The following is a 27,353-nucleotide window of genomic DNA, read 5'->3' as shown; positions in this document are numbered from 1 at the left end:
AAAATGGTTGGTATTTTCCTGACTGAGTTGCCTTTGGAAGCTGATCTTTGGATGAGGATGTTTTGAAATCACCAAGTAGACTCTGAAAACGTGCTTTTTATGCAGTACCCTGAGTTGTGCCACTTTGTTAATGAACCCCCCACCCTGCTGGGCAGGGATGGAGCTGAGCTCCATGGGTGTTTGAGAGCTGGAGTCAGATGCTGCTGTGAATGTTACAGTGCCCGTGTGTGCAGGGTGCTCTCATGTTTTCAGTAAATGTTTTCTCTCCTTATGTCACTGCTGTGTGCAGTCCTTAATATTTTACAGGAGTAATGCTGCAGAGCTGCCTGACATGGGAACCGATGGATTCCTTAAGCAGTGATTTAACAAAAGGGTATTTCTTGCCCTTTTCCTGTCAGGTGAAACGGACAACAAAGTATTTGTTGATCTCCAAGAGAGGAATGTTCCTATCTGTTGCCCAAAACTACCAGGTTGGAGTTGCAGTAAGGTTAGAGGGGAAACAGAGCAGTAATTTCTGTTTTTCTAAGCAAGTGCCCAGTGAGCACAGTGGCTCCAGAAGACATGCAAACAACATGAAGTGGTTTATGAAGGCAGAAGACATAAACCTGCCAGGGCTGGGGAGGCCTCAGGCAGGCAGCAGGAGGCTTAAGCCCAGCACTGGGCTATGAGATGCCACTCTTGCTGCTTTGTCCCATCTTCTGTGTTTTCGTTTTTTAATATCAGTGCAACTTCCTATAAATTTGTGTGAGCACTGCTATTTCTGTTACCTTTTGTAAGCATGCTTTGGAGGTCCTACAGTCAATTCTTGCTTTAGAACAGTGTAGGAGGCTTGAAAGCAGTTATTGCTGAATCAAAAGTATTTCTCTATATGGCATGGTTTATTTCAGTTTTATAAATACTGATGGCTCATTCTTCCCCCCCTCAAAAAAACCAAACAACTCATTCACTAAAATCTCTAGGAATACTTTTATAAAAATAAAATTTACATTGATTATCTCCACCAGACCACATCATTGTTTATAAAACTCAGTTAACTTTAGTATTAAAAAATACCTTAGTAAGATCTGATATAATTAAAACATTTTACTCATTGAATCCCAGGCTCATCCTTACAACATTTATTTTTACAAGTGTAAGCCAGGAGAAGGAAACTAGTGTTCATGTGGTTTCCATCCTTCAAAGAAAAAAGTCATTATAACAGCATAAAGAAAATACCCAATTAGGATAATGAATGTGCAGCCCACTGGCCCAATGTAAAACCAGGATGCAAGGAAGTAGATCATCAGCAAAGAAATGAGAGTCCTGTAGCTGGCCAAAAACCTCAGACTGATCCTTGGTCCCCAGTTCTGGCTTGTTCTGTCCCTCACCATGGGACTATACCTGATTTTCTGTACGAGGTGGGGGTTGATGAGATGATAGCGACAAAGTCTGCCAACAAAATCTTCCCTGGAGCAAAGCACTTCCATCTGATCAGCAAACTGAGGTAAGAAACATTAAGACATTAGTGCTGTAATGCAACTACTGTCATAAAGTAAGTGTAACTAATTTATTTAACCTATTTTATTTATAGGTTAGGACTATAGGAAATAGGGGGCATCAAAATACACTTTAAACAGCAGAACTGCTTTAGTGCAGACTTGGCCTTGTGTCTGTCATACTATAGGAAGGAAAGAATTTGCTTTTCCTGTTTGAGAAACAGTCATTCTGAATGATACTCCACTGTTCATCAACCACGAAGAATACTTCAATAACAAATTTGCAAGGGATAACACAGAAGGAGGCAGTGCTGTCCCTACCCTTTCGTTGAGCCCCGAGGACAGGCGGAACAGGAGGCGGACAAGGGTGGCGTTCTCGTAGCTGCGGATGGGCTGGAGCTCAGCATCCCCCTGGTACTGCACCTCAAACCGCCGCAGGCCATTTATGATCTGGGAGGGGGAAAACAAACACCTGATCTTGTACACCTTCAAGCTGGCACGTCTCTTACCCCCAGGTAAGTTGTGGGGTTTTTTTTCACTGCAGAAGGGCAACTTGTGTTTTCAAGAGGAACCGAGGGGGTGATATGGAATGCTTTTTCTCTCACCTGGTACCTGCCAAGGGGTGTGAGAATGAGGCCGTTCTCGCTTTCAATGCAGTCTGGAAGTTGTTTTTTTCCATTCTCGTCTTGAGCTGTCCCACACTTCATCATCATCTGGGTCAGCTGGGCTTCGCTCAGCTACTCAAGAATAACACAGTTCTAAAGCAGGTGTCTCATCTACCCCCTGTTTCATTTATTTCTCACTTCACAAACTCATTAGCACTGGAAGTCCTTGAAAGCCAGCTCGGATACCAAGAACTGCTTAATAGCACCTTGGTTAGACATTAAAAGGAGATAAAAGTCTCCAGGTTAACCCAAGAAAGGTGTTCTGGTTTGTATGTCCCTTAGCTCTCAAGGAGTACCAAGCAGCTGTCTCCTTGGTCAGTGCTGTGTAAGGGAGTGTGGCTGCAGAGAAATTCATCTGTTCTCTTAACTGTTCATCCATAGCTGCAGGTATTTGTTCAACTTCTAGAGCTCTACATTTAGAAGACACTGGACTGTTTTTAAAAGAGCCTTGCCTGTTTTTAAACATGAGGACAGGGCCAAGTAAAGGAACAGGTTTGGTATAAACCATACAGTCCAAAAGAGTGGCCACTTGAAACAAAGCAGGCTTGATATTTAGAAATTCAGAGGAGCTAATACAGGGTTTTGAGGTGGTCAGGTGAAGTCAAGAATCTAGAAGACACTAAAAACAAAATTTGCCAGCAGAGCCTCTGAATGGCTTTGTGACCCCACAAAGAACAAGAAACACAGACATACATTTGAGGAATCCTGACTCTTGTTCACACTGTACAAGTTCTTAGAAAGATGTTACGTACCTTAAAGATTTGGCACAAGTATTCCAGTGCCTTCTCTAAATATTCATCTGTTTTTTTGATGCTGTCTTGCCCAATTTCATCAAGGTCATTGCCTGTGTAGGAACCATTCATGTCAGATGGTGTAAATCTAAACCATGAAAAGAAGGACTGGGTAGCCATTGTCTCTGCAGAATGGTCTGATATGGATTTTGCTGTCTGCTGTGCCTGACAAATTAACTGAGCCAGTTTTAACACCTAAAACAAACAAACAAAAAAAAAACAGAACAAAATTATGTGGGACTGAGCATCAATACAGAGATAAAACTGGGCCTTGAGAGCTGGCAGTGAGAGCAATCCCAGCAAATTCAGCTTATATGGACTTGTGCTGACTATTAGTTGCATTTCCCATAGGGAGAAGGTAGTTCTTTGATGTTGAAGCATTTTAAAACCCGAGTGCTGCTTAGGTTCCCTCCTGCTATTTTTATCTGACTTGCTGATAGGTTCTGATCAAGTTCTGATCAACTTCTGACTCAGAAGTTCACAGTAAGAATGTTTGAGAGGAACCACCCCACCATATGCTACTCCAAGGCAGCAAGCTGTTACATTGACTTCTTATTTAGCAAAGAGCAAGCAGATTTTTACAGCTGTGCTGAATTGAAACCCCTCAGGTTCCAGAAGTCACTGTGAGCAAACCAAATTATACAGTAATGCAGGGTGTGAAGTTTTCCACTCCTAACTTCTCATAACATGGATGCTCAGCACTGAGAAAACACCTGTCCATGTAGAAAGGCAGGTGACAAGAAGCTCGTTGCTTACCAAATTCCTGACTTCTGTGCCAAACATCTGTTTATACTGGAAGTCCTGTCCTTCCAGGCTGTAAACATGACTCTTCACCTTAAATGAGGCATCTGTAACAGCTGGAGACCGTGATGACAAAAAACTCCCACCAAGTGTGGGGCTCATAAAAAGTCGGTGCTGACGGTGGGGAATAACAAGTTCTGGCTCCAGGAATAACTGTTCTCCTGGAATTTGAGATAAGCAGTGAAGATGGTTACATAATACTGTTTTTGCCTGGGGAAGGTCTAGCTGTCTTAAAGCTGCTTTTAAATAGACAGATGGTTCTAGGGGGAAAGAGGCCTTAATTACCCTTTTTTATTTCATTCTCTCTGCCCACAGGAAGAAATGTCAGAGTGCATTTAGTGCAGACCATACAGGCAGCATTTTAAGCCTGTAATGTTTTTCAGCAAAGGCAGAGGAGAATCATGACATTTCAGACACTGATACTTGTCAAATCTTGCCTCTCCCCAATTTACTCTATCCTAATTATCCTGAAGTGCATGCATGACTAGCTGATTAGCTCTTTTGCCAAATATAGAGACCTTCAGAGATACAAGAAGTTTTAATCCTGAGGTAAATAATCAAGTAAGACAAGTGTAAGAAAAACTGCCTATTGTAATTGTGTTCTTTAAGGAACAAATGTGGAATCAAATCTAAATGATGGTGGTTAGAAAAGGACTACAGACATTCAAACCAATATGACAAACATTAGGGAAGACACACAGACTTTTGAGTGGAAAAACAGCATTCAAAATGAGAGAGAAGCCTATTCACCTCAGTGCTTCTGAGGTAAGATGTAGCTATTGTGAAGAAAGACTAAGACAGGACTGAGACAGCATAAGATGGCAAAATATCCTTTTACCTTTCAGGATCATTTCAGCTAGGTTGGGCTGAGCAAAGACCTTAGCTACTCGGAACACCATGAGGGCATTTTTGGGGCTGACCAAGTCTGTTCGAAGAGCTCTGTTCAGAAATCCTACAAACAGCTTGGTATACATGAGTAGGTTTTCTTGAATGAAGGCAGCCCTGTCAAAGTGAGTACAGGATTTGTGAGTACAGCTATTTAAATAACTGTTATTTTGTCTTCTGCCAAACTAGCCATAAAGGGAATGTTTTACTCTGTCTCTGGAAAGATGGGTCAATTTGCACTGAGACAAAAGAACACTCTCAAAACAAAAACTTGCGTTCATAAAAGCCATCTCTACTCTTGTAGAGGAAGTTCATTCAGGCTGATGGGCAGTTTTTGAAATACTGCTGTTTCACTCGGGATCTGCATAACCTTGAGGCTGGCTCAGATTCCTCACAGCTGCTTTCCTCCTTACCATTTCTCCGACACGCTGCGAGGCAAAGGCTCCGCGCTCTGCGGCGACGACTTTTCGGGAGCGTATCTCCAAGGCTGCAAGTAACTCAGCCACATCTCAAGAACCTAAGCAAAATCACACATAAAACCACAGGAGTATCAATGCTTTTTTGGAAGGGAAGACAAGAAAGGGATTTTTGTTTGTTTCTTTTTAAATTAGTGACTATTACCTTAATGACACCTAAAAGTTGTTAGGAATAAATCTTTCCCTAGTCATCTGAGAACCTTTGAAAAAGAACTGGAAAAAGTGTATGTTCTTAGGACCAACCTGGATCTTCTGTAATGGCCAAATGAGATGGCACTCAAAACAAAAAACCCCCTTAGTTGTGGCTACATTTAAGGTGCATTTAACAGCTCTGATAGTGTTCACTGAACCTACTGAAGTAAGTAAACAAGATGCTACATTAATATAATTTCAGCTTTCGCCTTCTGCACAGATGTACCCACCACCCTGAGGAAACAGCAGGGTCCTGACTGCACTGAAGTCAAGACTAGATTTGCCGTGGCCACTGTAAATATTTCTTCTCACATTCTGCCTTACACATGCACCTCAAACACTGCAATACATTTTAAGTCCAGTGAGCTAGATGTAGCCCTGTTACATTCTGCACTTTTAAACTTCTACATTAATTAGGAAGAATCAAGGCCTGATACATTTATTTTCCTGCTTGCAGGAGGTAGTATTTGCAGTATCTATTGCAAATGACTACCATATTACTTTTGTTTATGACCTATTGTATTAGATTAGATATATTCATATAGGTCCTAATTTCTTAGTATCTATTTTAAGAGTAACACCTACTTTTTTTTGCCCAATCAACAGCCATTTTCACTGTCAGGAAAATCAGCCAACAATTTGTAGTAATTCTCACTAAGATCTATTCAACTTTCTTCTTATGTCTAATTGGTACTCTTTGTATAATATTAAATGTGCATGTTAGATAAAGAATTCCACTGCTCTAGAAAAGAGAGATTTAGAGACCAATAGGTGCTAAATGGCAATAACTAATAACGAGTTCTGTTAAGTACAGACTTAAAAAGGGAAGCAGGTACATACTGCTCTGAAGGAGGCATCCAGAGGCCAGTGGCCAAAACAGTGTTGTAGAAAGATGTAAAGCTTCTCCTGGACAAATCGAGGAATTACAACCCTGCAAACAGATTCCAAGACAGTCACATGTACAGACCAGCAGCAAATTTTAAAAACAAAACCACCTAACCCACCAACAACCCAACACACTGCCACAACTGCAAATACAGAAAGGACTGACCAAAACTTGTTCTTTCTTAACTGAGGCTACTTCTGGCCACTGAGTTTCAACTCAAATTCATAAACAGCAGATACAAAACTAACCTTGGCAAGAATCCTCTGGAGCACTTCTTTTCTCTGACTTGTGCCAGGATATAGACTAGTGTGTCATAGCTGCTGCTGAGGCTGCACCCCCCTCGTGGGAGTGAGAAATATAATCCATTACTTTTTTACTTTTAATAATGTACTTCTGTATCTAAAGATCAAAACAACCTCTCGGTGAAAGCTGAGCTTTTCAGGGAGAAGCCCTATACATTTCAGAGACAGGCTGCTCATGTACCTACCTTTTAAACTCCTCCAGTGGACTGGCTGTGTGGGAGTGGGCTGAAGGGGAGAGGGGCTCTGGTTTCAGGCTGTTGCTGAAAGCATGCAGGTGTTTCACAAGCAGTCTTACCACTAGCACATGCTCTTCAGTGGGCTTAAATGACTCCTAGATTCAAAGCAAAAGAGAGGAAATTAATAAGTGTCATATGCTAAATGTCCAGGAAATAATTCAGGAAAATTATATTCTCAGCTCAAAATACAAGAAATGCTCTCTTCCTTCTAGGTTCTTCACCCTAGTTTGGTGCCACCTGATTTTGGGCAGGCTTGCTCCCCAGGACAAGCTGTATCAATCTTCTGCCATCAGTTCACTAAGAAACAGCAACATATTTTGATTGTAAGAAAAGGTATCTACAGTACTCTAATGCACTGAATTTTGGACTAGAATTAAAGAACAGAATAACTTGTAGATTTCAACTTACCCCTTTCTGAAAAAAGAATATTCAGCCTTTCATTATGGTTATAAGTTCATTGCTGCAGACAGCACAGCAGGTCCTTTGTTTATGCTCAGGGCTGGCTTTACTGAGTTCTCCTTCCTCTGCCTTATAAGAGAATAATCCTAGACAGAGTAATGGTAAGAATAAGAACTGCTTGGAGTCCTGTGTGATCCTGTTGGTTCTAGCATCCTTAGGGCTGGGAGTAGCACAAGGAGTGAGGGTGAGCCACAGTGATGTTATTAAGGAACGAGTGAGTGTATGGCAGAGCAGGGAGGTGAATGAGGTCAAACAGAGCTGGTTCTGTGTGCCCAGCATCAGAGCTGATCTGCTGCCAAACCTGGGGACTAAGCACAAACTCCTTTGCTACTGTGATCTGCTTTAAGAGCAGTGAACTGATTTCAATCCACCACTGAAGGCAGATTTTGAGATAGCCATTTGTATTCTAATTTTCACAGAAGTTGAGAAGAAACAAAAGTTACAGCTGCAAGTATAATGGGAAGTCCTGGGAGAGTGTATTACACAAGAGCTGCAAGATGTTTCTGGATGGCAGGTGCAGCCATGCTAAGGTAAGACACTGAATGTAACTCTAAGGGACTGGCAGGCATTTTTATACAAAAAGCTTCCACTTCTTAAATCCACTCAACAATATTTCCAGTGCTGGGGGCGTGGAGGGGTCTGTGTGTGTCCATGTCATTTCTCTGCAATGCCTGAGGCAAAGCAGATGAGTTTTTACAGTCTCTTAAGACTTTTAATATACTCTGAGATTCACTCCAGGAGAAGATTCAAGGCTTGATGATAAATACAGTCATGTGGTACAGTCAGATCTGAGACTCTTCTAGGAGAAGGACAAATGGATACTAGTCCTAATGAAGGCTGGTCTTGTGGTTTTGACAGCTCCTGCTTATGTTGGCATGTTTTCTACAGTCCTGAGGAGAGTTTATGTCAGAGGGTAGAGCTCTGAAGGGTTACATGGTCCTAGGAGTTTGGATCAGGATCTCCAGAAGCATTGGAGAGGCTGAGTACTCTGCTATAGGCCTTGAAAGGGTGTAATTCAAAAAAATCTAATGCTCCCCTTGAAGGCACCTTTTGAATTTACAAAACCACCCCTATTTCAATACATCCTTTTGAGTGATGTCAGTAGTTTTTCCCCTTGGAAATTCTCATAATTTCCTCTTAGCCTGGATCAGCACCATTATGAACATCACTGGTTTAAAAACTGTTTTTCCCCACAAGTGTTTTTGTTGTCAAACCCTATCTTACAGGATGGATGTATGCCATTCTTAATTATTAACACAGTAATTAGATAAACATAATAAAGAGATTTCAAGTAGTATGTTCTGTGTTCCCTTCTAAGCAGTACTTAATGGAAAAAGAAAAAAGGATTAAAGAGCAGGGAAATGCAATGTAGTGCTAAAGAGCTTTATAGTACATAAGCTTAGCCCTCCCCATTCCCAAAATGAAGACCCAATGAGTAAAGGCTGAAGTAGGGAAAGAGGAATCAGCAATCTGTTCCAACAGGAATGTTTTTGCATGCACATTTCCTGAACAATCTGCAAATGTACCACTTGTGCTTTTGCAAAAGTGGACAGCCAGGTTCACACTGCCACTACAAATTTAGTATTATCCAATGACATTTCATTGGCTAAAAAGCCCTACATGTTACCTACCTTAATTTGGGTGACAACCATGCAAATTCTGATCTTTTCTTCCATGCAAGGTTTGCTTAAATGACTAGTGAGGGACAGAAATCTGCCATTGGTGAAGAAACATCAGTATAGCTGATAAGTCTTTCTAAACTGCATTACAAGAATGCATCTCTAGAAACGGAGTTCCCAATTAGTCCTCATAATATGCTACATTTTAACTATTTTCTCCATGACCTTTGCTAATACCTCTCGGTATCTGTTGCACTGAAAAGTTTAGTAAATCTCAGTGCAGTGATCTCAATCGAGCTGTCACACTGCTGGCAGAAAAAGCTGCTGTACAGCCAGCACCAATACACTTCGCAGATTATATGATGGAACGAGATTTTTAATAAGGAAACAAAATGAAAAGATGATAATACTTGGTATGCGTGGAGGGCCTGGTAGCTGGATTGGGCAGGACTACCGTGGTGTTTACTGGAGATACTGAGTCGGTAGTGGAGAACCTCCAGCTGAGACAACAGAAACAAAAAGGAAGGGGGGAGGGAAAAAAGGAGAGAAGAGAGCAAGAGAAAAAAAAAAGTGAGAATGAGCCCAAGGAAGAAGGGTGGGGGGAAAAAATGAACATCACGAATACAGTCAGGGACAACATATCACAGTAACAACTGCAGCCACAGTATCCTCTTCTTTGTGGTGGTCAGTAGACTGATTCCACAGTATTTCATACCCTTTGTCAACTTGGAAATACAAATGGGAACAGGTGTCAGAAAAGTGGCTGTTCTCTGCTACCCTTAGAGCAAGCACTGGTAGGGGATATGCAGCTTTTGCCAAATAAACTCCCATTTCAGAAGTTAACTGCACTGCAGCAACACACTTGCAGTGTGCATTTGTTAAAAATGAAGTAAAACAGAGCAATATTTTGCAGGCTTTTTTAAAGTCTATTTTGAAAACTTCCTGTGCTGCTGGTTTGTATACGGGGGAGAAACTCAGTTTGAAGTTTCCAGTTCAGAGAAACCCTCTGTGTTCTCTCTACTTAAAGGCCATTTGGAAAGGGTTCAGGTCTTGTGAATTTTCTCAAAAGAGGGAATTACTTTCACTAATAGGGAAACATCCCGTGTATAAAAAGGCAAAAGACACACCTAACACAGTGTTATGTGCTGATGCAAAAGGCACATTGCCATAACACTGAAGTGTCTGCAAGCCTCAGCCAGATCCCTTCTGGAATAAGCAGGTAAAGAGTATTTTTCTGACAATGTGATGAAGAGGATACTGTAGCGACAGTGACACACATGTATGAAATTAATGAAAAAACATAAAACAAAAAATGTACACTACACAAATCCCAATGACTACTGTCAGGCATCTAAACTAACTCTCCAGATCACACCTCTGCTGTCTTTAAACAGCCTCTACCCAACCTCCTCCAGTGTCAGTTTGGCATCTTCTGGTTTTACACTCTTAAGAGTGGTAGGATTGTTATTGCAACACCTCAGGCAGTTTCTCTGCTTCATTATTGACTCCCCTGCCACAGGAATCTGCAAGACCCTGTAGTCCAGTGGGTGTTCCACATGCAGTGCTGGGGGCTGAGCACCTGGCATTGGAAGGTCAGGAAGCATCACATAAAGTTTTGTCAAACTACTTTTTCTAAGGGTTTATTGTGGTTCCAGCAGAAGGGGATAGGAAAAGAGATGCTGCACACTTGGACTCTGGATCATTAGAGAAGGAAAAAGCAAACAGACAAAAGAATTGGGAAATAGTGGAATTAAAGGGGGAAACAGTGACACTCAGCAGAGCAAATTGCTTCAACCTCAGGTTCACAGCAGACCCAGAAAGAATTCAAAGTTGTAACACAGTATATCTTGTCAAAAGAAATTATTTACTGTTTATTCCCATGCCACTGCCTTCTACTTGTAATGGAAAGTCTGTGATGCCATTAACAAGGTTTAAGGAAAATTCTATGATTCTACTTCACAGGAAAGTTACTTATCTGGGATCTGTCTTGGCCCATCAAAGCAAACAAATCTGGCTGCTGGACAAAGAAAGAGCAAGTTCTGCAGAACCTCATCCCACCTTCCAATACAGGTATGTAGCCATTTCAAATGACTGATGGTCAAACAGGTCTAGATCCAGGGATGAGGAGTCACTAATTACCCCTCCTTTCACACACACAGAAGGTTAAATGGGAATCAAGTGAACCTGCATAATTATTAATAATTTTATGAATGAGTTTAGGGCGATCATGGGTTTCAAGTCAAGGCCTTTAACACTTGTGTTATAATAAAACTTACATTTCTGGATATTCTACTTCCTCACTTGAGGAACTGTGAGGCAGATTGTTCTCCTTCAGCCCACCCTGAGACAATCTAAAAAGCTTAGTTTAAATACCACAGGCTTATGAACAGCCCTGTCCCCAGCTGATCTGGCACCTTTCCTCAGTCCTGCAGGGCAGATCCTTCATCCATGTATGGATGTCATGGGGAATTCCAGTCCCCCATTCCAATGTTCTACCCCCTAAAGAGCGAAGACTTCCTATTTTACATGTTTATGGTTACTTCCCATCAAAGATGAAACTAAAGTAACGTCAGGGAGTTATGGCCTCAAGCTGTGGCTCAACACACCTTGTGGAGGATCCTGAAGTGCTGATTTCAGAGAACTGTAAGCTCTACCTAGACCCTACTCCACCATAACGTGGAGTCATTGTCTGCAACTGCTGCTCCCTAGTGCTAGAAGAGAGCATCTGAAATACAGAGGGTGAACAGAGGAGAGAAGTTTAAAGCAATCGTCATTTCTGGCCTAAGCACAGCGCTTGATGCACAGAGACTGGACAGACAGACAGACCAAAGGTACTTCAAGCAAAGCCTTTCCATCACAGGTGCACAGCCATGCTGCTGGGAGTCCCAAGTGGAGACTTTGCAACATTACTGAGTTTGCATTTTGACCTCAAGAATAAAAGACAAAACCCATCACAGTTCAGCTCTCCAGTGTTTTTCCCTAGCAAAATACGGATGTGTTTTATTTCATATCCTGTGGAGTGAAGGATTAGAATTTCTCAGTCAATCAACTCTCATGTTGCTCTTTCACACAGGAATAAATCCTGAGTAGTTTTTATATTTCTCTCCCCTTCCATGAAAGTCCCACTGTGACCCAGAGGGAATTCAGAGGATCAACATTTTCTCCTTCAAATTCCCTTTACATTTATAATGCCTTGATCTTGGCCTCCCCAACACTTACTTACTTCTTACATGCAGTAGTTTGTTACTGAACAGGCCACCACAAACTGCTCATAATAGTGTATTATCTGTGCAAGAGCTTGTCAGATATTCTGAACTCTCTGTAGCTGTAGAACTGCTTCTCACACCATTATGGTGAAAAGCATATTTTGGAATAAGAAACAACAAAAGTGGCTTCTTTGCTTAACTCTGAAGGACAGTTTAGTAAGATTTTTTTTTTAAATTTGGATTTATGCTAAAAACCGGTTACAGATCTCAGAAATTACTTATTGGTATTTCAGTAACAGTTGCTATCTCTGCTGGAAATCAATTTTAGATATTTTTAGCAGCCGTGTTGCCCCAGTGAGATTTAACACAATGGTTTTATAGTGGTATCTGCTCCACCATTAGTACTTTGATTATTGGTGTTCAGATTGTTGTGACCATCCCACAAACTCATCTTGTACGAAAAAAACAACCAAACAAAAACCAACACAATTTCTGCAATGAAGGCAAATCTGAATGACACACTTATTCACAACATTCTTTGTAAGTGGATTAGCAATTCTGACACACTCATGTAGATATTCTGGTAAGTTATTTCTTTCCTTTGGACCAATATACAAAAAAAATACTCCACAGAACAGGAGATTCACCCCAAGATAAGAGTTCAACCACCAGGTGATGTTCATGAATAAAGTACAAACTATTACCTTGACGTGAGGGGACTGCATTTTCTGATACATTTCCAGTGAGTAATGATGAAGCCACATTTCAACAAAGATCTGCAAAACAAGTATTTTCTCAGCTAGGGAAAAAGAAATAATCCAGGGCTGCCAGTTACAAGATAGGCATAAGGAAGACCATAGTATGTAATTTGAAAACTAAGCTGGTAAATAGACAGACACCTATTCAGAGATGTTTCAGGTCAATGCTTCAGAGATGTTTCAGTGTCAATGACTTGGATGGCAAACCCTTGCACCTGCCAGGTATCAAGCAGTCAGTTCAGCAACATGATAGGAACTTGTTTCAGAACAACTCTTAAGTCCAGATTTTCCTTTCCCTCCCCTTGATGGTGAGCAGAACCAACTTCTCTGCGCTCAGCCTTTGAATAAATTGATGCGAGATCAAAAAAAGAGAAACATCAGGTGTAGAAACTTTATGAGAAAAAATTACTCAAATGCTTGAGATCAGTAATTAGAAACCCAGTCTAAAAAAAAAAAAGATAAGTAAGTGCCTTTCCAAGCTACAACTTAACTGTTGTGGTTCTTTGTTTTGCTAACAGAAAGCAACAGCTGTGCTGTCAATTCCAAAAACAAGCTAAAGCAAAATGGAATTAACTGTCTCTGGTTTAAAAAGAAGAGGTCCCTCAGTCAGCAGCAAGAAATCCAGCTTACCTGAAGCAGTGTTTCTGATCTCCAGATCTCCTGGGAAGCCGGGTCAGCGTTCACAGAGGGCTGGTGAGCAATGTGGCGTTTCAGCAGGCTGGTGTGGTGCATGCCATAGGAAGAGAAGGGCACTGCTGGAGACCTGCCAGGAAAAATGAATGGAAATACTCAAGTAAGTAAGCCTCAGTGCAGGAGAATGTATCACTGCTTTTAATCACCAGCCTGTAAACTGGAAAACAGTCTTTTAAACTGCCTAGCTGATTACACGTTTCAAAATCCTGCAGCTCACTGTAATTACTAATCACTTCAACTATTAACTAAAACACTAGGTCACTATTGCATTTTGTAATTATATAATAAGTACATGCACATCTAAGTGTGGAGGTGCTTTCTACTTCGTAGAGATCTTGCTCAGTCAGCCATATTTTGTATGCCCTGTTCCCACACTCTGCCTTCTGGCACTGCAGTCATTACCTGGGAGTCGGGGAAGGGATGGCTCCCCCGGGATTTGAGGAAGGTGGAGGAAGGACACTTCCTTCTGTGGGCAGGAAACACTTCAGGTACGTGTCCACCAGGATGAAATAAGCACTGTTGGAAGGGCTGACGTGGTGGGTGACAGGCGAGTTCTGTAACAGAGACAGGGAATGCTGGGGGTTATACACTGTGGCCTGCCCAGGGCTGGGGAGTGATGCTGCACAGCCAGACACATTCAGCAGGAATAAGCAGGAGCCCTGAGGTTGTAAAGGGTGAACTGACAGCAAAGACACTTCTGAGTAAAGGTAAAGCGAGGAGCTGTAAGACAACTGTTGCTGTGGCAGTGAATGTAACCAAGGAGAAGAGAGCAGAGATATCTAGCACAGGTAACAACAGGCAGAGGAACCAAATAACCACACACACAGCACCAAGCCATGGTTATGACTGTACAGAAGGTCTGATCTGACACAGGGGTAGGAAAACCACTTGGAATCCACTGCCTGCTCCTTGTTGGTTGGACAGAGTGCTTACTGATGTATCTAAGGTGGGTGTTTTGTTTATTATCTTGGATCATCAACTGAACCAAAGCAGTAACAAATTCCAAAAGAACACATAAAACTGCTGCTAATTTAGCTACAAGCACCTCAGGAAGCTCTTGTAGCACTGTGAAGAAAGGCTAATAATCTTTTAAGGGAAAAATTGTTACAGGTACTTACCTTCTGTGTAATCAAACTAATTGCAAAGTAAAACATGTAATATTCAAAGGGGTCTGGAAGAACAGAGTCAAGGATCAGATAATAAAAAACAGGCACAACTGTTAGATACTGGGGGATGCTAAACAGTCATTAAGTTTTTATTTTGTCAATACTAAATTACCTTGCTAGAGCTTAACAGCAAATTCAGCTTTGCTTTCTTGCTTTCCAGCTGACTCCAGCTTTGGCAGTTGAGGTGTTCTCTGTGTGACAAGGTGTGTTTGCATTACTTTTAGCACATTTGACTATCTCAAACTGAAACCAGCACAGCTACAGTGCTTCCAACAAGTCCTCTGGCTGCAAAGTGAACATGCCCTTTTCCTACCACATTGCATAAACTATGAGTAGTTACAAAAACAAAAATTGTGAAATACAGGCTCAACTGAAAACACTAGGAATTTTGTTGTTGACTTGATTGAGGCCAGAAATTCCCCCAACAAGGGTTTACAAGAAGAGGACAAATTTATTTTTCACCGTTATCTAAATATTTCTAATTAGCCCAAACTCTTTAGCACAACCATGATTTACCACACACACATAATAAATATACAACAGAAACACTCATGACCTTTCAATTTTAGATATTTAAACAGAAGTAAATATCCAACAGTTAAAAGGATACTAAGAGCCAAATTCAAGCCTAAACCACCAGATGAAGGAAACTGGACTTTGTTGTGGTATAAAGAACATTCTGGCAGAACTTGCTCTTGTATTGAAGCCTTCACAGGGCCCTGAAAGACAGAGTAATGAAATATTAATCTGGCTACTCAGCATACTGCAGAGTATGTTTTCAGATAGTGAGGCTCTGCATTCCAGCATTCTGGGATGATCTCTACATTCAGCTCAGTGGGATTTTATTGCATTGCAGTAATTCCTTCCGCAAATGCAAAGTCTTTAGAGAACTCTCAACTTTCTCATTGAAAAGAATATTCAGTATTTTTTTAATTTAAATTCAATATATTTTTAAAAAACCTTCACCATGACTTTTCCAGTTGGAGTGGGAGCAGCAGAGGACTGGCTGATGGTTTTGTCTTGGTAACTGAGCTGTGGACCAGCAATTACCATCTCCTTAAATGATGTTTCATTTTGTGAAAGACTGTAGAACTACCTGAATTCCTAGATAGCATGCAGCTGGTAGCAGTGGAAGAAACATAGTGAAACAACTCTGCAGATGAACATATTTCTTTGAAATGTGATATTCACATCCAGGATGGCAGTGAGACTTCAAACCCGTGGGTACAAAGCTTAGCCAGGGAAGTCACTGCACTGTGACGAGCTTGGAAAACTATTTTCAGTCCTGCAACTACTGGTAACCACACAGCTTTCTCTGGGGACAGGGTAAGAACCACATTGCAGCTCAAATATCCAGCTGCTGACAACCACAATCTCCAACAGAGTTTATGGCTGGGAACTCTCCTCCTCCAGAGGAGGAAAGGAAACAGGCCTACTCTAACTCTGGAGCACTGAGGCTACACCGTGGCCTACACTGAATCACAGGCATGCAAAGTTTCAACAGCTGCAACAGCAACTACCTTCTCTTCTTACAAACTGTTCAGTTACTCACTGGAAGATAAGAGACTGGGAAATCATATCTGTACTCTTCTGCTTGGAGTTTGTAAACCAGCTTCATCATTGGGCCACTGCAAACAAGCATCAGAGAGAAAACCCGTGGTGAGTACCCTCTCCTGTCTCACTTCTGTGAATTATGGACAGTGGAAAAAAGGTCAAACACTAGTTTTTTGTTCAATGATTCATTTTTTAATCCGTGCTGAAATGAATGAGTTTACCTGGGATCCAGGAAATCCAAAGCCACAGAGTATTCGTTAGGATTTGTTCTTCCTTGCAAACAGCGAAGATTCCAGCCCACGATGATGCCATCCAGGCTACCAAAAATGCTCTCCACCAGCCATGGGAAGATGCCATGTAGTTCCTTTAGGGAAAACAGACACAAGGAATTAATGTGCACGATCCCTCACAGGGACAATCTCTGCTGCACATATCAGAATGCATAAAGATACTGTCTGCCAGCTACAACAGACTGTTTCCAGACTGTCACTGGCCAAAGCTTCCATTCAAAACATTGCATTGCAATATGGCAATTATGGGAGATCTATCCTGATTTCTGATCCTACTGAATTTGCTGTGATGCTCCTCAGCACCACATACAGTTATTTGTTACATTTTAAAAACTAGTTTCCCTCCTAAACTGAGGCTGAAAGGTATTAATGAAGTGCAGTCCACTGAAACAATCTTTTAATGGCTAGAAAAGGTTTTTAACTCTTGGAAACACTGGATTTCCACTGTTCTAAAAACTCAGAATCACAAAATCAACGAGGATGGAAAAGAACTCTGAGATCATCGAGTCCAAGCTGTGACCCAACACCACCGTGTCAACGAGATCAGGGCACTCAGTGCCACGTCCAGTCTTTCCTTAAACACCTCCAGGGACGGTGACTCCACCACTGCCCTGGGAAGCCCGTTCCGAACAGATTCCGGCTTATCTTGATAAGAGAAACAGGGACAAAGAAAATAGCAATATGACAAAACCAAATCCCCCTGAAACCTGCCGGGCAGGGAGGTCCTGAGAAGGCAGCGGCCGCTCACCTTGGCGGGGAGCTCCTCGATGACGGTCTCCAGGTCGTGGCACCGCTGCGCAAACGGTTTGTTTACACAGTCCGCCTTCAGCGTGGCCTGTTACAAATCACGAGGGAAACTCGATCAGAAGGGACAACGCTTCCCGTGGCCATGGCGTAAAACAGAAACAAAGCCCCGCCCGCGCCGCTCCCCCGGTATCCTTTCAGCCGACACCCGAACCCACCGCCCGGCCCGCGGGACCGCACGGGGTGGCGCAGGGGTACCGCACACCCGCCCGCCCCCGGCGCACGTACCAGCAGGAAGCTGGGCTGCTGCAGGTGCGGTCCGGCCATTCCTCCTCCTCCAGTCCCGCCGCGGCCGCAGCGGGATCGGGACCGGGATCGGGATCGGGACTGGGATCGAAGCCCGCTCTCCCCCGGCCGCCTCCCGCGCTCGGCGCCCGCGCGCCCCTTTCGCGTCACGGCGCAGGCAGGTGACATCACCGCGGGGTTGCCATGGTGACGGGGCCGCGTCCTGTCCCCAACATGGCCGCACTGAGCGCCCCCGGCTCAGCCCCTTCGTAGAGTCATAGAATGTGCCGAGTTGGGAGGGACCCACCAGGATCATCGAGCCTAAGTCCTGGCCCCGCGCCGGACACCCCAAGAATCCCACCATGTCCCTGAGAGCGCTGTCCAAATGCCTCTTGAACTCTGTCAGGCTTGATGCTGTGACCGCTGCCCTGGGGAGCTTGTTCACTGCCCAACCACCCTCTGGGTGACAAACCTGTTCCTCGTATCCAGTCTAAACCTCAGCTTCATGCAGTTTCCTCTAGTCCTGTCAGTAGTCACCAGAGTGAAGAGATCTGTACCTACCCCTCCATTGCCCCTCGGGAGGATGTTGAAGACCCCAGTGGTGAAGACCTCCAGTTTAACAGGATTATTTACCAGCCGAAAATGATTCAATATTTACATAAACGTTTACAGAATCAAAGTTAAACATAGTACATTATTTCTTGGTATTGACATGTGCTTCCTCTCCAATCTGCTTTTCCCAAACTGGATCTCATTTTGATTTTAGTAGTGAGTAAGGGCAGGGAAGACATCAGCCCCAGAGGCAGTGGAACAGTCCAGTTCTGACTGCTGAAAGACGAATTACTTTTCACACAGCCCCATTTGGAATTCTGGCAGACAATTGATTGGTTTATGAATTTCCTTTTTTATATTATGTATGAAGGTTTTGGTTTTTTAAAATAAATATCCAATATTTTGAATGTAGCAAACTGGTATTGACACATATGACAGTGTGACTGAACAGAAATGTTTTGAGCTGTGTTAGCTGTGATGTGACGTGTGTATGTCCCATGTTAACTGTGATACACACGCGTGTGTGTCCTGGGTGGGATTCTGGCCGTGTTTTAAACGTCCCTTTGCAGATGGGGACTGGCTGTGAGTGAACACCGTTCCTTGAGGGGTCGGTCCCTCCTCCAGGTGGGGATAATGAGCTACTTTAGCTCGGAAAAAGCTACTGGGACTTCATGGCAAAGTTTCTGCAATGTGTTCATGTAGCTATAAAAGTTAAAGGTATGAGCGCCAGATGGTGAGGAAACAGTAAACCTGATGTATTTTCAGTGGGTGATAGAAGTGAAGAAAGAAAGCAAGAAGAAATAGATGATTGGGTGAATATGTGGAAACGGAACTCTGGGGGTGCTCAGCGTGCTGGCTCAGTGAAATCTGTGCAAGAAAATAACTGCATGGAAGAAATCCATTAAATTATTTTAAGAACTAATGGAACTGCTGAGGAGTACTGTGGAATGACAGTCTATTTATATTTATAGATGTGCCCTGGAGCCTACCAAAATCAATGGCATAGGTCCATTATCTCTCTTACATACAGCATTTTCAAATGTGCATATCAGCATTGTATTTGTATTTTTTTCCATTTTGCAGATGGAGAGACAGAGGCCCAGAAAAGTTAGGTCACCTGCTCATATACCACTTACTTAGGTTTCCTTTTTCACTTTATCCCAAATTATAGCTGTCTTTAAGCCACAGAAACAAGAAAGGCTTTTTTGTTTTGTTGGTGTATTTTTCCTGAGAGAAGTAGTCCTGAGAGAGCTGTTTTATGAAAGTATAAATTCCACTCAGTGATCTGGTTTGGTGCTTGTTTTATGTTTTTGTCACTCATTGTGCCTGAGGTTTCTGTCAGACAAAGAAATGACTGACCAGCCATACTAACACCTCTCCTATGTAGCTTCACAGCATTTTGTCACCTTGGTGTAATCACTACAGCATTACAGTTTCAATCAAACTCTACAGTGGTAATTAATTTCATGCAATTGTCCTAAAGGTGAATGACTCAATTTGTGCATAGTAGAGTGAGTTAATACCACACTCAGTACCAGAAAATCCACTGGGATAAGAGACTCTCTAAGTACTCCAGTGGCAGCTTGTACCTGTACTGATGTTCAGGTTAAACACCTGGGACATTTAAGAAACCAGACTCTGTGGTTCTGGTGCTCACAGTGCTGTCCCTGGAGCTCACACAGCCTTCTTTTCTGAAAGCAGTACTGAAAAAACTGCGAATTAAATCATGTGGGGCCTCAGACTTCAATGGGAAATTTGGGTACAGGAGGAGTGTCACATCAAGGCTTTAGTAAGTGGCTTTTCCCCTGTGAAATGGTGTTTGTAGAGAAAGATGCCATTTTTATAGAGCTGATGGATATCGAGGGAGAAACAGCCAGGCTTTTGGACACTCCAGCTTCTTGTGAAATCTGAGTTAGATGCAGCAAACCACAAGTCCAAGCTGGGAACACATGACTGTAACTTTAACCTGATAATGTTAATTGATGAGAGGAAAAGATAAATTAGAAATAATCTAATTTAGAGAAATAGCACAGTTTTTTGATAACATAGTCAGATCTTGTTGCTTGTGCAGGATTAATTTAATCTCTTCCTGTAGGGACAGGTTAGAGTGTCATAGCAGCGAAGATCTGTCAAATGTCTTCTTTTGGCTGGGGAATTGTTTGGGTGTTGATATGTCAGGGATGGGTGAAATGATTAGAAAACATATAGTCTGTTCGGTCGTGATGGGAAGAAACCCAGACTACCAGTTAATGAGAAACCAGCTGGAACAGAGGCTGGATTCATCTAGGTGAGGAGAAAAGGGGAATTTTCAGAACTGTCATAATGTTTCTGGTCCAGTTGAAGCAACTTCTCTCTCCAAAGCTGTTTGACTCGTGCAGACATCAGCTTTATACAGTCCCTAACGTGCACAGGCCTGCCAAGGCTGTAAGTCAGAGTTTCATGGATGAAGATGAGACTTCATTTGTATTTGAGAAAACATTAGCCCTTGTGTAGGATATGCCATCAGTCACTCAGGGTGTGTTTAACCATTGCAGGACGAGGCATCCCCATGTCTGCCTCCTTTCAGAGTGCAGCTCTTCGGGCAGTCCCTTATGTTTTATTAATTTAGCTGGGACACTAATGTTCTATGTTAAACTTATTTCTCAGGGTAAATAAATACATATCAAGCAGCAGAATCTTTCAGAAAACTACAGATTCTCAAGGGATAGGAATTCCTATGGGTTCCACTTCAGATTATAAAAAATTCATCCTCAAGAAATACAAGACTACTGCACTTGTGTGCTACTGGTGCCAGGGCACTCTCAGGCAGAAACAGAAAGCTTCACAGAAATGTTTCTGTGGCTTATCTATCACGTTGCAGCTCTTCTATGAGATCAGAGAGCACTTTCTTTGTATTTTAATATAAAGTAAAAATTGGAGTAACTCTTGGTTTTAAAAGACCCAGAAGCAGGGACAGTGGTGCATTGGTACCTGCTGAAATGGGTAATCTGCAGGGGTTGGTGGAAAGCAATGGAACAGCTCTGTAGGGGAAAAAATATGTTCCTTGGGGTCTTGCATCATATACAAGAGGGTGAGAGAAAAGACACAGTTGTTGTACCTATCAGGTAATTTCTATTAAGATATATGCATTAGTTTTCCCTAGTGATTTCTGCAAATTTGTCACAGTTTTGCCTAAGTTCTGCAAATAGAGATTGCTTAAGATATTGTATGACAGCATGGTATCAGGAGTTACAGCTCCAGCTTGCCTCCCACAGTCTTGAGAGTACCTTAAGAATAGTCTGAATTAATAAGCAGTGTATTTTGTGCCTTTTAATGTGTACTTTGAGTTTTGCAACTTTAACAGTCCCATTTTGAAGATTTTCTTCTCCGTGCTAGAAATATGTTTTTAATTTAAGTTGGATTTCTTGCATAATCACATGAATCTAGGAGCCTGAGTGATTAAGTCATTCCAGCCTTTCAACACTTAGAATAAAACATGAGTATTGGTGGCCAAGTGTGTGAACATAATGCACTGTGCAGGGGGCTAAAGCAACTCTTGGATCAAGAGTCTGAGGAAGTTTGAATATGGTGACTATTAGTGCTGGAACTACTTTCTGAGTTTTGCTTTATTAATGTAAGGGTTGAGGTCTGGGATTTGGGCTTTGAGAAGTAAAACAACATTTAATGTACCATTTTCTATTCCAGTTCTTTGTTCCATTTGTGAGAAACTTTTCCTGTTGATTTTGAAGGAAATGGTACTTCAAGCTGACAACCACGGTTTTATTTCCAGATATTTCGCTGTTTGCAAAGAAAGATTTTCATGCAGTAAGATAAAGATGAATGCTTAGCTTTAACTAATACTTGAAGCGTGCAGCAGGAGCTCTGCTTGCTATTTATACTTTGCCAAATTGATGTTCCTGTTTCTCAGTTCACCAGGTTTCTGCAAAGTACCATTGAGGACAATGTCACCTTTTTCCAGGGGAGCTGCAGTTCTACACACAGGGCTGGATGGGGGCACTGGGAAGAAGGGGGGTTGCCTTTGGCTGTGCCTCCATCATACACCTGGATGTGCATCCTGCCCTGAGGGAGGGATGGATTCCTTATGGAATGATTCTCTGACTGTGGAATTTGTTACAGAGCTCCAAACTGGCCTCTAAATTCTGTGCATTTCCAGCTGTATGCTCTGGACCTTCCAGAGAGAATCTGTTGTATGTCAGGTAATCATTGCTCTCACTCAGAACAGACAGCTCTTCGTGGTCCTACACATTTCCCAGAGTCTTCCAAGCTGCATAATATTCACCAGTGTGGTGGAGAAGCCTCTGTCCCTCAGCAGAGGTCACAGTGATATTCCTTGCTCTACAGTGCTGAGTGCCTACAAATGTGATTGCTCTTTCTGTGTCCCTGAAAGGCAGCTTCTCTATCTACAAGATTTGTGTTAGATTAGTTTTCCCAAAGAACCTGTATATCACTATGGCAAGATGTCCTTGGATTACTTCAGCATCCAGGTCCTTTTATCACCCCAGTACTCCAAAAAACCATAAACAAGTAAATGCAGCTCTAAGCTGTTTAACAAAATGAAGTATAATAAAGAAGAAATATTAGCCTTAGGAAGGGAGGCAGTTCAGGACGGAATTAAGCTGTAGCTGGTTGGTTTTGTAACTGGTACAGTATTTCATGTTATTTTTATCCTTCCAGTTAAAACCAGGAACTGCCATTCTTAAAGAGCAGCTAATCTATTTAATGATACCTTTAATAATCTCCTCTTCCTTTTGTAAGCCATATTTGGGGAGCAGAATGTCTCTCCCACTAGTGGCTGTCTGCCAGCTGGCTTTCATCTTTATCCTTCCTGATTCTGCAGTCTTTTATGCATGTGAATAATTTCCTCTTAGAACATGCAGTTTTTAGCTCCTGGCAGTCAAGAAGAGAGAAGTCAATGTAGATTGCTGGGGTGAGTGACCAGGAGGTGACACTTGAAAGCCTTGGATATTGGCTGCTTCAGCCTGACAAGCACAATGAAGTATGAATGGGGAACTGCATAGAGCCCATGAAGAAGAATCAGTCACAGGACCTCAGAAAAGAATATAAAAAAGAGGTAGAAAGTAGAGCCTCATGTAAGAAGCTTCTGTGAATGCTGGACAGGGCTCTGGGTCTGCAGAAACCAGTGGAAGGACTGGGATTGACCTCAATGCTGGGAGATCTTTTGTCCTCGAAATTATTTTCCTTTGAACCTTTTAAGATAAGTACTGAATAAACTGAGTATCCTCTGACACGAGTTCCTTTAAGTAAAAGCATCTGCTATTGAGCAGCTTTAGGAAGGGGAGCCTTGAAATGGCTCCTGGAATTTGTTTGCTTACACTGATTTACACCCCTGTGATTTGGGAGGAGGCTCCCTGATAGCTGAAGGAGAGACAAATTGTTTTACCTCTGATTTGGTACTACCAGATCCAAGTGAGTTCATGAGGCCTTTTTAAGAAAGTGTTGGTTATGGATTTTTTTTTAAATTATGTACAACATCCCTGAGAGAAACATTATATATTGCACATCTTGGAAAAAAAATCTTGAAGGTTGGTGTTACTGCCTGTCAGCTGAAAGAATGCATGGAAAGGACTATGGCAGAGTCTCATCTTTCTACTTGAAGAATAGAGATTCAGTTACTACAAGACTCCAGTGAAATGCTGGGAGTACATATGTATTTGACCTAGAAATTAACATACCATAGATAATTGCTTCATGTATGTTTGAATATTGTCTTTGAGCTTTGACTCTGAATCCCCTCTTGAGATGGATGCTGTTTGTTTGACTCCTCAGCCCCCCTTGGCTGCTCCTCTAGAAAATTCAGCACTGCATTTCAGAACAACTTCTGGTGTTGATTCACCTTTCAAAGTTTTTAAGCACATTTATTGTCCAATTTTATTTATTTATTTGACCTGACCATGTGGGATTTGCATGAAGATGTTTGCAGATATGATACTGACATTTGTATTCAGTCAAATACACTTTTAAACATTTATATGATTTTTAACTTCTTCTCAGAAACTGATACTTTCTTGTTCCCTGAAGGTGGAAGATGGATGTGTTTCCTTACAGTACATGAGCTGAAGTTCTTTTCTAATGTAGCAGCATTTTGAATGCATGAGATTTCCCATCATCCGTTATTAGCTTCTTTAATTTTTTTTCTTCCCATTTCAACTGCCCAATTCTGCAACCAAAATTACCATGATAACATCTCACAGTCATATGGGACTTGTACTTGTATAATGTTAGGATGGAATTAAGAGTTTCTGCTTTGGATGCAGAGCCAAACATTCAAGTGCATTTTAAATGCTGAAATGAGAGAAACTGTCTTGGAACAGACTGTTCTCACCCTGAACCAGATTTCTTGGTGCATTTCCAGCAGTACTGAATATAACTATGAAATGGGCCCCAGAACTAAGATTTGGGACCCAGCAGGACGTGACCTGTTCTATTGCTTTGCTCCCTGTGGTGTTAGAGCCAACCTAAGGCAAATTGTGTTCCAGGCCCACGCCTGCTGTGTGTGAAAGCAGGACACAGAACTACTTGGAGCTGGGAGATTAACAACCAACAATTCATGCTATGCACATGAAGTTCTCACCTGCCAGATTTCCCAGGCTGAAGTTTATTTTGCACCATGAGACTGGATTTAAAAATAAACCCTGCAATTCTTCATTGTGTGTCAACCTGTACTAAAGGCAGGGAGGTCGTTGGGATCGTATTGAGTGGAGGATGGTACCTAAGGGCTTTCTGGAACATTATAAACAACAGAGCATCACATTGTTCTGTTATCCCAAATACTAAAACTTTATAATCTTGCTTCTGACTATGAAATACTGAATAGTGAATGTCACAATAGGTGCTTGTAAATCATTCAAGTTTGGAGAATAAATAAAGCATTTGCCTGAGGGGAAATGTAAATTTTTATTCCCACTTTGGTGGGAAATAAGTGTGATTTGTAGGATTGCTGTTGGTTAAAATGAAATATGGTTTATTGCATAAAGATGAAGGGATTCAGATGAGTGCCATGTACAGGGTTATTTCTGTTGTGCCATTTAAATATATGGCTATAACTATCAACAGCTCCTGTTCCAGGAAGCTCAGAAACAGACTGAGAGTAGGAATTGTGCCTGGACTGGGATGTCATTCAAGCATAGAGTTCAGGTTGTGTGGGCAGGTACCTCATGTCTTCATATTCTGTTCTTACAGCCCTAATATTTGGAAGTTTAGGAGTTGCTGAACAAGCCATAACAGAGGAGAAAAAAACATTGGCAACTGTGCGTACCTAAGGTGATGTCAGCTGGAAGTTATTGAAATGCTGTTCCCCACAGCTGTGAAAGGGCTCATAGATCAGCTCAATTTTATCCTGCCAATATTTATGCTCCCTATTACACATGAAAAAGCAGCTGGACCAAATCTACTCCCTCTGACTGCCTTACACTTTGCACCTTATCTGAACATCTCCAAGGGCATATGAGCTTTCTGTGATCAAGGATTCAGAGTGTTTAAGCATGTGCTTAAATTGAGTTTGTAAGCAATCTCACAGAAGAGCTGTGGCTGGACCTAGAGCACTCTGAGACATCTTCTCTAGACCTAGAGCACTCTGAGACATCTTCTCTAGACCTAGAGCACTCTGAGACATCTTCTCCAGACCTAGAGCACTCTGAGACATTTTCTCCAGCTGTTTTGTGTAGCACGAAACATGGTGTAATGTCAACAACATTATTGAAGAACAAGAAAAAGGAACAGCCTGGGGAAGATCCCTCCTCCTGTAGGTGTCCTCATCTCCCAATCTATTAACTAAATTAAATAATATTTTCTAAATGCCCTGAGGCGCTGACGGATTATGCACAGAGGTTTCTCATAATGCAGCCCACCTGATAGGCCAGAGTACTCATCAAAACATTACTAGAGAACAGCAGTAGCTCTGCCCTTGGGGATTGTTGAGTCCATCCCTACCTAAACTTCACCAAGTTTTGTGGTGTATCCCGTTGTACAAGACTTGGTACAGGCACTGAGTTAGGGTTAGGAAGAAATAAAGAAAGAAAAATCTAGATGTACAGTGAGAGAGGGACAACAAAAGCTGTTACCAAAACTGTTGGAAGGCTGTTGGTAGGGTTCCCTCAACACCATGTGAGCTGGGGATGTGGCTGATATCTTGGCTTAGAGCCCAGTCAAGGTTTAGAGTCAAGATTATGGCTCTGAGAATGAGAAATTCAGTGATATGGTGAGAGTGGTGTTCAGAGGTGTTACCACAGTAAAGTGAAGGGTTTTACCAGGGCTCTTCCTGAGTGATCCTTTGCCTGGGGGAGTGGAGTGCCCCATGGATAAGTGCTGTCTTAGGGGTAGGTGAGGGATGGGGCCAAGTGGCTCTTAGGCAGGGACAGTGGGGTCATAGAATCGTTTAAGTTGGAAAAGGTGTTTAAGATCATTGAGTCCAATGGTTAACCCAGTACTGCCTTCCCAACAAGAGCTTTATATCCCTCTGCTTCCTTCTGAGTTGTGTTTCCCGTGTGAAGTGTGGATGGTGCCTGTGCCAGCACTGAGCCAGGCATCACAGTTCACTGGGAGTGTAACCAGAACCAGGGGTGTACAACCTGCACAGCAGCTCTCGATGCCCTGGCACGATCCACTCATGCCAAAAGCGTCAGGGCTGTCACTGCCAGAGAGGAAAAGAACATGCCACGACTTTTTCCCTATCATACCCAGGGTTAACAAAATACAACTTCAACAGCCACTCATTTTGCTTGGGACAGAGCTACTCTCCTATGTAAACAGAGATTAAGTTCATTGCGTCCTTCTAATGGCCCCCACTGTCAAATTGTGTTTAAGATTGCACAGAGGTCCAGGGAGAGGGCACAGTTCCCAGTTTCACTAATGAACTTTGTTTTCAAGCCTGTATCTTTTTTTTTTTTTTTTAAACTCTTCTCTCTTTCCCAGAAATGTGTTCTGCTTTTCAACCCTTAGAATTCATATCTCACATTTCTAGCATGCTGAGAAACTCCAGCTCCATGCTTCTTTACTTCCTGTCTGTGATGGTTTAACCTCTAGGCATTCACATGGCTTCACCACCACCCTCGAGCTGGAGCTTTGTGATTCCTTATCTATTGCTATCCATTTCATATTATTCTCTGCTGTTCTTTGAGTATTTGGATTTGACATTCCTATTACTTCTAATCAAAGGAAGTGACTGAATACCAAGGAACAGTCTTTGTTTGACATCAGATTGTGTGAATGTTGCTGTGTATATAGAGTACAGAGCTGCAGGAGTGCTAATACTTCAGCATAGGTAAAGCTGTGGTCATGTGCATTTCTCCTTGTTAGGGA

At 42.2% G+C, this 27,353-nt stretch overlaps 1 protein-coding gene and 1 long non-coding RNA gene across 3 annotated transcripts; one reads left to right on the top strand and one right to left on the bottom strand.

Moving 5' to 3' along the window:
• Positions 1-1,103: 1,103 nt before the first annotated feature.
• On the bottom strand, positions 1,104-17,864 carry SMPD4 (sphingomyelin phosphodiesterase 4). 2 transcript variants are annotated; one of them, XM_051805420.1, is made up of 19 exons: positions 17,487-17,864; positions 17,203-17,289; positions 16,386-16,528; positions 16,163-16,238; positions 15,221-15,329; positions 14,563-14,615; positions 13,847-13,998; positions 13,382-13,514; positions 12,698-12,769; positions 9,198-9,287; positions 6,659-6,804; positions 6,126-6,216; positions 5,031-5,134; positions 4,571-4,734; positions 3,688-3,893; positions 2,893-3,126; positions 2,081-2,212; positions 1,797-1,925; positions 1,104-1,478 (listed from the first exon to the last, which is right to left on the bottom strand). In XM_051805420.1, the coding sequence occupies exons 1-19, from the start codon at positions 17,670-17,672 to the stop codon at positions 1,152-1,154; spliced, it is 2,634 nt and encodes an 877-aa protein (XP_051661380.1). In that variant the 5' UTR covers positions 17,673-17,864; the 3' UTR covers positions 1,104-1,151. The 2 variants fall into 2 exon arrangements, with proteins under 2 accessions (XP_051661380.1, XP_051661381.1); XM_051805421.1 differs by lacking the exon at positions 9,198-9,287.
• LOC127479011 (uncharacterized) lies at positions 1,893-10,906 on the top strand. Its single transcript, XR_007907436.1, has 4 exons — positions 1,893-1,990; positions 6,922-7,042; positions 7,588-7,698; positions 10,750-10,906. It is a non-coding gene; the product is annotated as an uncharacterized LOC127479011 (long non-coding RNA).
• Positions 17,865-27,353: the final 9,489 nt, after the last annotated feature.

The sequence above is a fragment of the Manacus candei genome, unplaced genomic scaffold (assembly GCF_025592945.1).
Source record: "Manacus candei isolate 608988 ecotype Guabito, Panama unplaced genomic scaffold, ASM2559294v1 h1tg000064l, whole genome shotgun sequence".
Classification (NCBI taxonomy): domain Eukaryota; kingdom Metazoa; phylum Chordata; class Aves; order Passeriformes; family Pipridae; genus Manacus; species Manacus candei.
The sequence above is the reverse complement of the archived record's forward strand: the minus strand, read 5'-3'. Positions and strand labels throughout refer to the sequence as shown.

What these genes read in the sequence shown, in the direction of transcription:
- SMPD4 (XM_051805420.1), bottom strand. Translation starts at nt 17,672, where the DNA reads ATGTCACCTGCCTGCGCCGTGACGCGAAAGGGGCGCGCGGGCGCCGAG. An exon ending in TCCCAGTCTCTTATCTTCCA is followed by an intron (nt 15,330 to 16,162) that starts GTGAGTAACTGA and finishes TCTGTCTTTCAG; the next exon opens with GGCCCTGTGAAGGCTTCAAT. An exon ending in AGGCTTGAATTTGGCTCTTA is followed by an intron (nt 14,616 to 15,220) that starts GTATCCTTTTAA and finishes CTGTTCTTCCAG; the next exon opens with ACCCCTTTGAATATTACATG.